The sequence below is a fragment of the Trichoplax adhaerens genome, genomic scaffold (assembly GCF_000150275.1).
Source record: "Trichoplax adhaerens TRIADscaffold_25 genomic scaffold, whole genome shotgun sequence".
Lineage (NCBI taxonomy): Eukaryota > Metazoa > Placozoa > Uniplacotomia > Trichoplacea > Trichoplacidae > Trichoplax > Trichoplax adhaerens.
Window position 1 is genome coordinate 27,526 of NW_002060966.1, and position 15,614 is coordinate 43,139.

Consider the following 15,614-nt stretch of genomic DNA (forward strand, 5'->3'; position numbering starts at 1 on the left):
TTGACTACTTTACGTTCTGTGTAATAATGCTTTGGTAGCGCTTATCAAATAGGTTCTAATCATCACTTATTTCATTTCTGAGTCAGACATAGAGATAAAACTGATCACGAATATATATAATCAGTAGGAAATTAGGAGTTCATGATAGATATATAATACTATTCTCTGATCTAGCTGTATGCAAAAGCTAGAAAAATCTTCGAAAGAATTACTAAATCATCTAAAATTGCTTACATATTCGTGCCCTAATATGCAGTACGTACATTATTTGTATGTAGTAAAAGGGACTATCATGATCAAATGTATGCGTTACTGATTGATATTTTTTATAGATCCATAATAGTAATTTTACACTGTCCTGTTTATGGTCCTGCATACTTAGGCAGAATATTTCATACGTTAAAGTTTTTAGTCTGTGCGGTGCCTAAGCTTAGCATGCCTAAGAATAGCAATTCATATATGATCTGATAACTAGCAACGTTACATCTCGTACTAGCTTTCAAATTAGAATAGATTATGTATTATCATAGGTAGCAATTTTTTAGAGTCAATCTAGTCAAGGATGGAAATATTAATTTGATAACATTTCATCCTCATAGAATCCGAAAAACTTACAACATTTGTAGCTGTTTGAGGCTGCAAAATGTATTATTTTCTATCGCAACTAGTTTATTAGCAGAGGCGCGGCTATATCGTAGCAGATAAGATACGTCAAATTAGTTCCGACATTAAAGACCTAATGAACTATAATATTATTTATTTACATTAACCATATGATCATAACAGGATATCACATCTTACAAATTTGTAATAAAAAATATTGCAGAGCCTTAAAAAAATGACTAAAATAAAAGTAAACTCATTATTAATCTTGCTATGTAACGGATTCATTGTAATAACTGTCACATACTCAATTGTTACCACACATTAATAGTAGGACTATATAACCTTTTTATTGAAATTTTTAAAGAAATTCTAATGGCTTACTCACAATTCCATCAGATTTATTAAGTTGCTAACATGGTGACGTTGTAACCGGTACACTTGGTTACCTGCAAGAGAACTATAGTGCTCATAGTTAATATTTAGATTAAATTTTCAAGTTACGTTCATGATCTGATGGCAAATATCGGAATAAAGCTGGTATATTAGCTAACTATTAATATATGAAGAAAAGCTAAGCTGATCAAAATTTAGAAGCTTAAATACAGGTGATAATCATCATCTCGAAAGCCCCTATTAAAAGTTCGCAGCTTACACTAGGCCTAAGAATGACTATATTTTTAATATCGTCTTCTTAGCACTTTTAAATGCAGGCTAACTGATTGACACAGCCATGAAAATAACTGAGATATAGATTGATAGTTTACGGTAACATTTTACCTTGAACTTCTCAAAAATAAAAGCACAACTTTAGGAATTATTGTAGTTGGTGATAAAGTAAATCCTTTACGATATTAAGACGAAATAGTGAATGTTTCAAGTAGGTGTTAGAAGTATAGAATTTTGATATAGCTCGTAATCGAAACAAACTTTTGTATCAAAAAGCTTATTACTTCAAATGTTCGTATATGATAAATTAGTCATAATAACATTTTTTATTAAAAATATGCTGAAAGCGTAATAAATATGTTTACTACGACTGATAGTATATATAAATGGGATAGTAATCTATAAAAAGTGAAAAGAATTTCGTAATATTGTGTTATGCGAAAGTGTGTGTACTTCCCAAAGATTTAAGTTACTGTACCGTACGCCGGGAAGATAGTATTGCTGATTAAAGGAAAATTTACTGGAAGTACGATTATTGTTTTCTCGTATCACAAGAGTAGTTGTGGCACTGATATAGTTAAGCAATACATTCATAATTTTAGTACGCTAAGCTATAAACTGATTATTTGTACAAAAGGTAAACAGGCTGAAAATAATGTATCTTAGTGGATAAAAGCGTGTAGTACATTAATAAATAGAAAAATTAGTTTCAAATACAGTGAAGCGGAGTAGGTGAGAAATTTGGATAGCCATAAAAATATGGATGCAGCATAATACGAGTCTCTCTCTTGAATTTGATCTTAAGCTTTATGTTGTAATTTTATTATGATTATACCTCTACGATTGCAATAAGCGAGAAAATATGAGAGTATCGCAGATGGAACTTAATTTTATTTTATCTTGATTTACTTAGTACGTTGTTGTATAGTGATTAAAAATTAATTTCTAATATTATTTATGCCAAGCAGCGGACGAGAATTACATTACGCTATTCAAGTTCATGTGCCGGTATGAAATTGGCTTCAATCTATTTAATATGTCTTTACCTACTCGTTAGGTAACTTACGAAACCCATAGCAATATTATAGTGTTTTACTAGTACTATCTAGATTTGGTAGAGCGAAACTATGATTAGTTCTCATGGCTTTATGATAAGAAATTATTAATTCTTAGCAGTTTTTTATTAGTATAGGTTGCATTGAAATTCTAATGGTACATCAGCACTATAGACATTCTCAAGAAAAAAAGGAATTTACTTACAGGCTGATAAGACTGGACAATGTGGCAAACGAACCATTTTTAATAGTGTGAATTCTATTACCAGACAGGTCTCTAATTAATGAAATTAGATCTCTGAGATAAATATTAAAACTATTTACGTTTACTTCTGTAAATATTATTAAATATTGTTAGCTGACAGGCTATATAATTATAGACAGACATAGCAATGAGCACATTCCAACTTACATTCCTATTTGATAATTTCGATTTATAAAATAAGTTTAATAGATGTAGTAACGATCAATGATCATTAACTGCTCCTTCAATTAAAGTATAAGTATTCATCTTAAGACTTACAATGCTTGCAGGTTGTTAAGGTTGGTAAAGAAGCTAGGCTGTATGGTTGAAATATTATTGTCCGAAAGAAGTCTATGGAAAAATAAAGGCGTATAATGATAAAGTTATTGTTATAGATGTATCTCAATTAATAAATACTGTAACTTTTTAAAAATAATTTTGCAAGTCTTCTTAATTGTAAGGATATAAATCACAACTGCTTTATGTTTATCGATCCGATTGGAGGTTATTGTTGCTACCAGCTAAGTTCACTTTCTAATGATGCCTGATATAATGATCTACTGAAAATATTTTCTATGGTGCAGAGATTATTGCACCAAATGAAGAATCCTTTCCCTACTACAGCATTCATTTTAACTTATTAACGTCCAGTAAATCTAATTACACTTGAGAATCAAACCCTCTACCAAAAAAATTATATTGGACTTCTATATTGCCTTTAGACTTTATCAAGCATACATTTCGAATAGCTCAGTTGTCGGTTTGAAGATGTCTTCATCGATAGAAGTAATTTTATTACCTACGATAGATCTAAAAGAAATGCAAGTGAGTTGTATAAAATGCTGTCACATAATATATATGTAAAATTATCTGGAATTAAGCATTCTTTGCTTTAGCCACTGTTAATAGGTTTCCAATATATGATTGGCTAAGATAAAATAATTCATTGATATTTATGAGTACAGCAAATTGAACCATGGTATGTAAAAAATCGCTTATTATACTATAAGAAGGCTAGACGATAATTTAAGGATTCATTAACTGAATTGTGTAAGTATTTTAAATGGCGATCTACTATCAATATTTTTGCCATGGATGGGAAATAGTGAGTGTATATATAGTTGCATAGAGTAATAGAAAAGCCATTTATATCAAATATAATGTAAGCATTGTATTCTATTGCTTTCAAAAATCGTAACATTAACGTAATATCTTGGGATGTTGATAATCATGCTAAGAGGAGTAAAAAACTGGTGATTGCTTAAATAATAACTCTAGGTTATCTATTCTTACAATGCTTTAAGGTGAGTAAGACAGGCAAAGCTACCATTAGAAAGCTTCAATAATTTGTTATTATTGATATCTCTGCAAAAGAAGCAGTTTTCCAATAAATCTTTTTCAATTAAAGCGATAAAATTGGATAAGCACAGCACAACAGTCATGATCTTTTTTATCATAAACAAGGAAGATTTAAAATTTAGAAAGAGCACCCGTTGTGGCTAATATGAAACTGATTACTGTATCTGGTCTTCTTAAAGATAGAATATATAATACAGAGATTTTACTATGAAATTGGCTTAAATTTTTAACAGGTTACAGCTTACCAAATTCATTAATTATTAGCGATAAAAGAAGCTTTAGTAGAGATTTTCAGTCATATTAAACTTACAGATACTGCAAATTAGTCATTGAACAGAATGATTCCTTTTCGATGAATTCAATATCATTATTATCTAAACTCCTAATGTGGTCGAAGCGCTATGTCAGATTTATTTAGTTTGAATTTAACATCAGCTTTTAATTAAACCGATTCAACTTAGATACTTTAAAGATTTTGAAATTTTTTCATCTACTTGTATCAAATTTTAAATTAGTAAAATCTTTGCCCAAAATTTGAACTGAATTATAAAAGATAGTAATAGTACAGATATCAATGCAATTTTTAATGCGAACATTGTAAGAAGAACAATTATTAAAACAACAGATAGTACTTCAAGCACCCCTGTTTCATGCTAGAGTGACAGAAACTATCTCTTTAAAATATAGACTAAGAAAAGGCATTAGTGATACTAATTTTGTACGAAATATACTTAATTTTAACTGAAAGAGTGAAGATTACACGAAAGAGATTTTACTTTGTATGATATAACTGAATAGGTAAATTTTTCTTGATATTTTAGCTAATAATATTATTTATATTTAGTGAGTTGATATCTTAGCTTGTAAAATTTACAAGAACACTATTTCCGAGATACAGGCAAAGGTATGTCGTTCAATTCTTTTGATATTATTCATCAAGATCCGACTAAAAGAAATTCAAAATAATTAAGTTATAAGCTTTTGCAGTTGATAAGGCAGTAGACGAAAATGGTTCTTTAAATTAAAGAATAATACGTACAAATCCCAAACATTAGGTAATCCACAAAATGAGTACGGTTCGATGTAAGTAATTGAATTTTGCTCTAGCTTACTAACATGAAACATATTAGATAAATTAAATTGCCAAAATGCAAATACAAAAATTTCTTAGCTACGGCAGGGTAAGACATCAAAAAGAAATATCAACTGGATTGGAGTCATTAATATGAAATTAGCTATACTCTAGTGCTTTTGTGAAAACCTATAATTGAAATTGCTTTTATTAATCTTTTTCAGTAAAGAAATAATTTGCTCATTTATTTCTTAAAACGCTGATTCTTCTCGTAAATGAGTAATAATTCTATATTCTAGTTGTATAGAATCAGTAATGCAACGGCTAGAGCGTTGTTAGTTTGATGCTAACGAGTTCAATTACTTCATTAATGATATTATAAGATTGGCTAGAATTGCCTAGGCGAATTTAAAATTTCTAAACTTACAGATGTTCTACCGATGGCAAGCCAAAAAATGAACTGCGACGGATAATTTTCAATCGATTTCCTGCGATATCACTAATTTAAGATAGTTAAGGAATAGCGTAGCGAGTATAATAAATTAACAACAGGCAATGCTATGAATGCTAGAATAAATGGATTCTATTAAACTTTGAAATAACAGTAATTTTGATTTAAAAATATAAGTTGATTCATAGCAATGACATTATAAACTTATAATGTTGCTATTTAAGAAATGATAATTTGGATAAGTTGAATCTTACAGCATGCGAAGTTTCGTCAAATTACGAAATGAGTTTGGTTCAATTTCTTCGATACCATTATACTCAAGATATCTAAAGCATATTGAGATAAATAGAAATTAATTTTTAAATATAAATATGCATTTAGATTGGAATGAATTTATTTATTTATTATGAAATACAGTAAATTTTATGATGTGATAATGATCTCCGTCCTTAAAATTTGTACATGGCTTTCATATTAATTATTCCTATATTATCTTTGCTTTTATACTCACATATCTTCTAGTGATGATAGGCAAGCCAAGCTGTCATTTTTAACAATCTTTAAGCGATTACCCTTCAAATTTCTATGCAATGTATTTTAAATATAGCGAGAAGATAAAAAATTTTACTATAACAAGAAATAAATAAGCTACGAAGTTCTTTATATACAGATACTTTCGTGTGAAATTTAAAATACGGATATTTTTTATACGCGTTTTGAATTAAACGTGTAAATAGTTGTGTTGAAAACCATAATTTAATAAAATGTCAATCTAATTTATATATCGAAACGAACAGGCGAGTTAATGATTGCAAACCGCACAAAGAGTTGGTTTCAATTGTTGAGATGGCATTATATTTAAGTCGCCTGTGATATTGATGAAACATGGTCAAATGCAAATCAATTTTTGGACGTAATATGAACTTCTATTATTTATAGTGATATTTACGTAACAATATTTTAGGAGATTTTATTCCGCATAGTATTCAATTATAATTTCGGGTCAGAACTGATTTTAAGATCATAAATGTTTCAACTGCTCGTCGATAAAATTTAATAACTAATTTAAAGCAACATTATGATTAAAGCTAATATTAATTAGAAGATGTTTACTTAGCATACTTTTATACTTACAAACGTTTCAAATTCGACAAACAACCAAATTCACCTTGAGACATGGCCTTAAGACGATTATTATCTAAAATTCTAGTCAAAATTATAACATCCATTAAAATCCTTATGAAATGACTAACAAGTATTATTTTTACTCTCCCATTGGCATATAAATGGTGCAAGATGTGTTATTTTTACTTACAAATACTGCAAATTTTGCATTGAACAGAAGGCTTTCGACTCGATATGTACCACTGCATTTGATCTAAGCATTCTATAGAAATAAAATAAATGAACATTAGCAATAGGCTTAGGCTGGAGATTAATGTCAAGATTAAAGCTATGATTTTGGTATATTATCGCAATATTAATATACTTTGCTTTAAGGCTTGGACAATTGCAGCAATTAAAAGCATTTCTTTATCATATTTTACTTGTAATTTATCATCAAATTTAACGAATAAATACAGTAAAATAATTGGTACAAGAACTTTCAGATACTTTTAGAGAACGAAATACTTGTTTGCATGATCTCAACTAATTTCTCCTAAATTTTATTATGGTATTGAAGAATCTGAATTCGGTTTAAAGTATTAAAAAATAACGGTAAAAATGATATCATAACTTGGTACTGATCTCATCAATTACATCAAATACTCAAACTTTCTATATGAATCATCTGTTACCCTTATCCCACAATTTTAGGTTTCCAAGACAAAATACAGTAAGCATACGCATAAATAAGCTATCAACTTAATAGTTTTTGAAAGATGTTAAAATCAGGCTCCTTTGCTATTGAAGAGTTAATGCTCAGAACGATAAATAAATGGTAGGCTTCGAGCTATGAAGCTTTTATAGCTTCACTTACAGTTGTTTCAGATTGGTTAGGCAGTTGAATGATCCATATGTAATAACTTGTAATCGATTAGCTTCTAAGGATCTTTCATATAAATCAAAATTAGCAAGGAATTTTTTCATTTAAGCACGTACTAAATATAAAAATACAGTGACTAGTAAAACTAACAGATTGGTTAGGCGTGGCAAGCTACAGAATGCATCGGTTTCAATAACCTCGATGAGGCTGCTCGTAATGTTCCTAAATAAACCATCGAACACAAAAAAAGCAACGCGATATTTAAGTTGCTCTACCGTCTTGTGAAACAATTAAAGGAATTGTCTTAATTAGAAAGTTCCTGATTAAAAGCCTAGTTATACTGCAAGTATGACCTTACAAGCGTTCCTAAAATTATGTAGACATTTATCCTCGTAATATCTAATGGAATTAAAATAAATTTAAAATTTCAATCTTCCTACTATATCATGCATTATTATACTTATAGCTACCGCTTCGTAAGGTAACGCGTACTTCTAATAAAGTCATAAATAATTAATAATTCCTTAAATACGTATTATGTAGCTGTAATGTAACTCAGTATTGTAATTGTAGACTGTTAGCTATGTTTAGTATAATGTACGGTAGCGTAACTTCTGTATTTATCCTAAGAGATATTTGGTAGCTATAACTATAGACTGTAGTGGTAGAGACTCTATGCTAGAGTACAGATGGCTATATACAGTAAGGTGTTGAGTTACTAATAAGGCTATAGGTAAAAATAGAACTGTAAATCATATATTATGATATGGTTAATTGATTGTACTTTGGCTGGTGTGAATAATGTCTACATAAATACTGTAGTCGTATCCATATCGGATTAAGGATGGCCCGCAGTAGAATAGTGTTACTAAGAATAATTTAAATATGTGTAAAATAAGGTAAAAGGTTGCCATGCGGATTATAGCTGCGAATGCTACGAAAAGTATAAAAGCATGCAACTATAGATTATTCTGTTAGTTCGTAGTAGAAGTCTTTAGTAGTAGTATTCGGCTAGAGTAGAGCTGTGCGTAGTTAATCTTTGTATAAGATTCAATAAAGCCCTTATTTTTCTAAAATTTGGAATTTCGTGATTGGTATATATCACAGTAGCATAATAAGTTAAAATTATCCAAAAAATAAAGTACCAATTTTTAAATCTAAAATTAAGGCATATTCAGTATAAAACTGAATACCTACATCACAATTAAATTCATATAACGAACAAAACTTTTCGCTTTAATTCTTCTGATACTGGTGTTATTAATTAACCTAAGCGATAAAAATAACCGTCATTTCGAAGTTAAGTGATATAATAGATAATAAAATCATTTATCCATTAAAATCATGACTTAGATAGCGTCATAAATATTAGTAGCACGGATCTTCCTACGTGTAGATACCGCAATAGTATCGATCAATGTATACTGATATATTATTAAAATAGAAGGATTTGAGTTTGTTGACTAATTTACGACCTCGACCAAAGAGCATATTTGCATTAATCTAAAGTTTTATCAATAGTGAAGCAATTACAAGAATTGATCATATGCACATAATTTTCTGCAGGTGTATTACTAACAGTAATTTCACGATTTTAATGTCAGTATAATCGATGTTGGGGAGTTCAATTAAGTTACTGCTCGAACAACTTATAGATGAATTGCTGCAATTGCAAATGCTTGGACAACCATTATAGATTTCTGTTAGAAATAATGACTAGATCTTAATTTATGATATAAGAAATATAAATAGCACTAAAAATTTTAACATTTTAAATTGAATGCCTTACCTGCAATTCCATAATTACTTACTATTACCGGCCAAATAATAGCAACGAAGTTAACATACAGGATTGAATGCTGTAGATTGTCTTTAATTTTCATGTCTGCACAATAGGATGATAATAATTACTTTCTGTAATACAATTTAAAAACATAAATGTTAAGGATAAGATTGAATTTGAAGGTCCGGTTAATGTAGCAGAAAGTTCTCGTTCAATACGATAGTTACAAGTAAGATTAAACAATTCTATTATTTTCCTTTAACAGTATAGTTGAAGGCTGAAGCTTCTAATAATCTAAATAGCGATATCAATAATTCATTTAATGTATCATTTAATCCGTTGGACTAACGACTTGATAATAGCAATTTAAATTCATCTGAATTATTTTCGCTTATATTTTTATCAATTCAAGCTTTACTAGATGATTCCTTAGGAAAGCGTTAAAATAAGCTACTAAGATAATAGAAATAAAATATGAAATTTAAAATAAATTTCGAACATAACTAACAACATTTCTTACTGTGACATTATTTATTGGATTATTAAAGATTACCTAAATGTTCTCCTTTTAATAAAGTCAGTAATCTTGAATCTGGTTCTGCGTATTGCAAAGATTTACACTCGCGGAAGCTATCAAGAGAGATTCTAATAGAATAAAAAATTTAAATTGATTCACCTCATATATATTTTCGATATTAAATTAAATTAATTTAATTAGTAATCAGTATTGCTATTGCCAAAGAAAGAATTCGATTAGAATCATATTTAAGTATTCAATAGACTGGAAAGTGCTTCTTACCAGTATCACGAATTGTCGGGTATGATACTCGTTAAAGACTCTGTACCTAAGGGGAGACTGGTAAAGAATCTTAATCCTTTATCTGCACAGTAATAAAAGTTGTTCCTAAAATGAAAAAGTGTCTAATTGAGGAAGATAGGCCCATAATAGCCGCCTAATTAATCGTATCCAATTAGATACATCATCGAATACGCTATTGCTTGGGGAAAAGACTCGAAATCTTTTGTCTCTACTGTTATAACAATGACTTAGATGCATTATTTTGCCAAGGCTTTAAAATATTTGACAGACTGTCTTTAGATACGTAGTTTCTAACATTCGTTTCTGGAAAAATTGTTTAAATTGGAAGTTCGCTATATAATAGAATAATATTTTATCACTACACACTCATACATAGGTGTACAATATTAAAAATAAATTATAATGAACTATTTTGCAGTATAGAGTACGATTGGCAATGATTCTTCAAAGAAGTTCACAATATTCTCTGTTCTTAACATTATAAAACACTATCTTATAAGCAGCACAATAGCATTATCTTCCTTTTTATTTTATATTTCATGGTATATAATTATTGTTGGCGATTTACTTTTCAGATGATTAGGGGAAATGAAACTACTTGAGAATTTTATTGAAGAGGAAGTGAAATTATAGATTTTAATGCCCATTTTAAAACAAATTAATGAAACTGATTGGTTGAATATAATAAAAATTCCCAAAATTGATGAAGAAGCTTGACAGTATTTGGAAAGAAAGTTTTTTGTTGGGAGAAATTGCAATTTAAAGAACAGTAAACAATATTAGATGAAGGGAACCATACTTTGTTCGCACAGAGTGGATAAGAAATAGTTTTAGCTGTATTCATAAATTTAATTAAATGTTACGAGAAATAAATATTGATTTAATGGCATTTGAAGGACCGTCAAGAATAGAACTTTTAAATAAAACATTTTTTAAAGAATAAGTGAAAAGGGTTTATTAGCATAAGTAAATTGAGGTAATGTCATTATTTAGTAGAAAAAAAAGCATACCATTATTAAGAGATCGGATAAGCTAAGCAGGATCCATTAAGCTAATATTAGCCGTACTGGTATTACGTAATAATATTAAATACTAGATAGCTGTAAGAAAAAGTTTAGTATTCGGCATATGAACCATTAGTAGAAATATTAGCAAAGCAATTTTGCTACTAAATGGCACACCAAAAAAGAATTGTAGATTAATATTTTAATATTTAAATAAATTGGCTATAAAGCGCTCCGTAACTAAACCAGCATGCTGAAATAAATTTATATGTCCTATTTATGAAATTAATCTACTACAAAGTATATTGAAAAGAATTGTAGTCTAATATCATGATGTTTTACATAGCTGGCCTTAAAGCGCTCAGTAATTACGCTATCATACTAAACTGAATGAGTATACATGTTAGTGTATGTCATAAAGTTAGTTCGCTAACCTATTTTTATTATATTTTCCTTAGCTAACAGATTTTGGTATTTTTTTTAAATCTGTCATCTGTGACGTTATTCATTCTTGTATAGATAAAGGCATAGCTTCATAATATTTTCTAGAACTTATAACCAATATTTTCTAAATTGAGTACCATTTGAGTGTTTTTTAAATAAAGTTTTTATTCACTTCGTCTAAAGAGACTAATGGTGTTGCTGTTTTCTTGGCGATAGGTGATCGTCAGTATTTAAAACGATAATGAAGATATTTGTCACAGAGGACAACTTGGCAATAAACTCGTGGAGGTTGTTTTTTTGTAATGATTTTATTTTTTTGCCTTTACAAATTTCAAATTGTAATAAAGTGACTGTCGTAGTCAGCCCACGACAAGGAGACCTGGGCCTTTGAAGTTGTATGAAAACTAAGGCTACCACAGCAACCACAGCAAGTATGCCTCAACAGGCTAAGCGTAGACTAGTCTTAGGCTTTTAAAATAGTTTATTGAACGAAGGTAGTCTTGCCATCCAAGACTACTCTGACCCCACGGTCAACCGACAACTGATCTGCTAGTGAGAGCGCTAGGCTTTATATACCCTAGCTCGGTTGCACTCGGTGCACAGCTTAGGTAAACAACTCTAAAACATACAGCTTTTGTATAGCCGACTGTCTATATGGTTTAGTATGGCAGACGGCGTAAACAACACTAATGAGTTATGAACTAATTAAGAGCTAATTAAAAACCAAAGGCTCAGCACAAAGTAACAGAAATTACTATGGTGTGAATATTACTTATCACCTCTGTAAATACATTGCTCTGCACAGAGTCTACAACAAGTATAATTAGACTACTAATAATGTTACAATTATCCCATAGCTATTAAATAATAAAATCTTAATTACTAATTACTAAGGCTAATGCCACAATTAATTGATGGAGTCTATACTCCGTCACAGTGACACAATGTATACAGAATGCCATAATTATATAGCCAAAAAGCAATTTTTCTCCAAAACAGTTTCCTAATTCACATCGATCGCATTGCCGTTTGAATTGATAACAAAAACCCTTGAGCTACATAGACCTATACGACTAGATCTGTTTCGATTCTTTGGCTTGCTACATAAGCCAGCCAAGCAAGTTACTGGATGAATAAATAATCTCTTAATTACGGCTTTGCTTGTTATGGTGTACAAAAATGGATTAAGAGCAGAGTTAATCGGTAATGCAAAAATACCGATAAATTGTAATGTGATCACATTAACGCCTTTACTTGTAACGAAACCGAAATTATTAACCGCATAATATGGTACCCAGCTAATTAAATTGGTGAGTAGTATGATTGATAAGCGCAGTGCAAGTACTTTATTTTCCTTATTAGCTGATTTCCTAGCAGCTTTTCGAGTCTTGCGAAAGGATATAAACATTGCTATATATAGTGAGAACGTAATAATCCAAGCAAAAATTGTAGAAGCAATATAGGTTATCATCCAAATGCGGTAGGAAGGGTTCTCATAATTGCTTGGCATGCATATGCTGTTATAGGTGTATAATCGTAGTTCACCAGGTTGATTAATACTGAGTAGTGCTGGAATAAGTGCAAATAAAAAGCATACTAGCCACGTTATACAGGTGATTACTCGAGTAGCAGATATGCTTAGTTTTTTTGCTTTAAGCAAATATACAATAACGATGAACCTATCGGCACTGATAATTAGCATTAAAAATACAGATACTAAACTGGATGTAGTCACAAGAATACAGGATATTACACATAACGGATTTCTTAGCCAATTCTCAGATTGTAGACCGTATTGTTCTTGGCTACTGTACGTTGAGTTAGCAAACGCTATGATGAATAAATAGATTGACATCAAGAAGTCGGACATAGCCAGATTATTAATTAATAGTACATGGACTTTCTTTGCCGAATTGCCTATGCAGCAATTTTGTATAATAACCAAAATATTACCCAAAAAAGCTAGGCAGCCGACAACCCAGACAAAAGATTGCATTGAAACATGAGCAAGTAGATGTTGACAAGATGATAAAGTATCTGATGACACTGATGGCTCGCAAGTCACAATTTTTGCGGGTATCATGCAGCAAAAGTATGGACGATTAGTTAGCCTATAAAAAAATTCAGTGGTAATGATGAGAGTATGAGTAACTGTTAAAAGTTAGAGTAGGTATTTAAATTAAAACAGCATCGCTAAAAACGAAATTGCCAAATTCACTTACGTTTCCATCAACTTTGCTGGACCAAAAAATGACCCTCGGGAAATATAGGCCAATGAATTCTTTCGTAAATCTCTAAGACACGAAGATGCCGATTTTTGTTATTTTACAATTATGACATCGCAGAATGGTGTATAAAAAGATAAAGATTATCTCTTAGCAAGCAAAGAATTGACATTCTGTTTCAATATTTGAATCAAGCTGCTACGGTTTCTCCTCACCATAAATATTGGATAGGATAAAATGTTACTAAACTTATTAATGAGTTACAGATAATATTATTATTAGAATTTATATGAGAAAGATAAAGTTAAAATTAAGATACTGTATCAAACTTGACGGAGTACAGACTCCGTAAATTAATCGTAGCGTTAGTTTCAGTAATTCAGATTTTATTAGTTGTTAATAACCTTTATTAATTAGGTACTCCTTAATTGTAATTCTATTAGTAGTCTAGTCATACTTGTTGTAGGCTCGAGCAGAATGGTGTACTTACAGAGATGACAACTAATATTCACACATAGTAATTTCTGTTACTTTGTGCTGAGCCTTTGATTGTTAATTGGCTCTTAATTACTTCGTAACTCATTAGTGTTGTTTATGCCGTGTACCATACTGAACCATATAAACAGCCGGCTCTACAAATCTATATATTTTTAGGGTAATTTACCTAAGCTGTGCACGAAGTGCAGCCGAGCTAGGGCATATAAAGCCCGGTGCTCTCATTAGCTAGTGAGCTAATGATTGACCGTGTAGTATACGCGTGTAGTTAGAGTAGTCTTGGATGTCAAGACTACCTTGGTTTGATAAACTAATTTAAAAGCATAAGTCTAGTCTACTCTTAGCCCGTAAGGGGCACATTTGGCTGTTGTAGCTTTAGTATTTATACAGATTCAAAGACTCAGGTTTTCTTGTCGTGAGCTGAACACGACACTATCTTAACATCAATACATATTACTTATTAGACTGCAGTGTTGAGGGTATTTAACTGAACTCTACTGGTTATCGTAATATATTTAAATTAGTACATGTTACCTACAGTAATTACTAGGTTAAATTCTCTATAGTCAAGTAAATTACTCTTTAGTTTCTTAGTTAACATTCCTTTTCTCTGAATTCTGGAAATACATGCACATAAGTATATAAGCCAGCTACTAAAATTATTTAAGATCAGTTGTAATGGGAGTTACTTAGTGGAGTACGTTACTTCTTCGATAAAGCTAATTCATAGCAAGTTTTACTTTGGCTCATTTTTCAGTCACAAACGTGTGATACAAGGGTACGCATATGTGAAAATCAAATTGATTTTCAAATATCTAAATGTATGAATATATCAGTACTGAATAATGATCAATAATGTACAGTGGCACTATTATTAATGTGGTTCATATTCGTCCAACATCAGCTGCTTTTCGTAATGTGATGTTAATTTGGATAATGTAAATGGATCAAACGGTTACAAATATCAATCTTTGTAAGAAAGCTGCGATATCGTTTATCGACTAACTAGGAAGAAATCGGAAATACGGTATGGTGAATAAAATTTGCTTTCCATTTCTACGTAAAGCACTTACAACTTTCGCAGGCTTGGCAACCCCTTAAAGCATCCTTCTTGGAGATTGTTGATCTTATTTTTGCTTGCATCGCTTTATTATCAATTTATGATTTTATAGTTTAGTGCTAGCAGTATTTGTACTTTGTGCTCAAATATAAATTAACATAGGCAAAATAAATCTTCCCTAAATTTAAGACTTACATTTCTTGTATATTGGGAAATATTTCTACAAAATCAAGATTTAGGCCACACACTTCTGCTATTTGATTGCTGGAGATATTACTAGTTCAAGTAGGCACACGTTATGATAGCTACGTTACTTGTTAATAACTCTAAACTTTATCAGTCT

At 30.4% G+C, this 15,614-nt stretch overlaps 1 protein-coding gene across 1 annotated transcript; it reads right to left on the reverse strand.

The window, feature by feature from the left end:
* Positions 1–12,494: 12,494 nt before the first annotated feature.
* On the reverse strand, positions 12,495–13,583 carry TRIADDRAFT_32658 (uncharacterized protein; the record flags this gene model as incomplete). Its single annotated transcript, XM_002117513.1, has 1 exon — positions 12,495–13,583. A coding segment is annotated over one exon (1,089 nt), but the record flags the coding sequence as incomplete, so codon positions are not given.
* Positions 13,584–15,614: the final 2,031 nt, after the last annotated feature.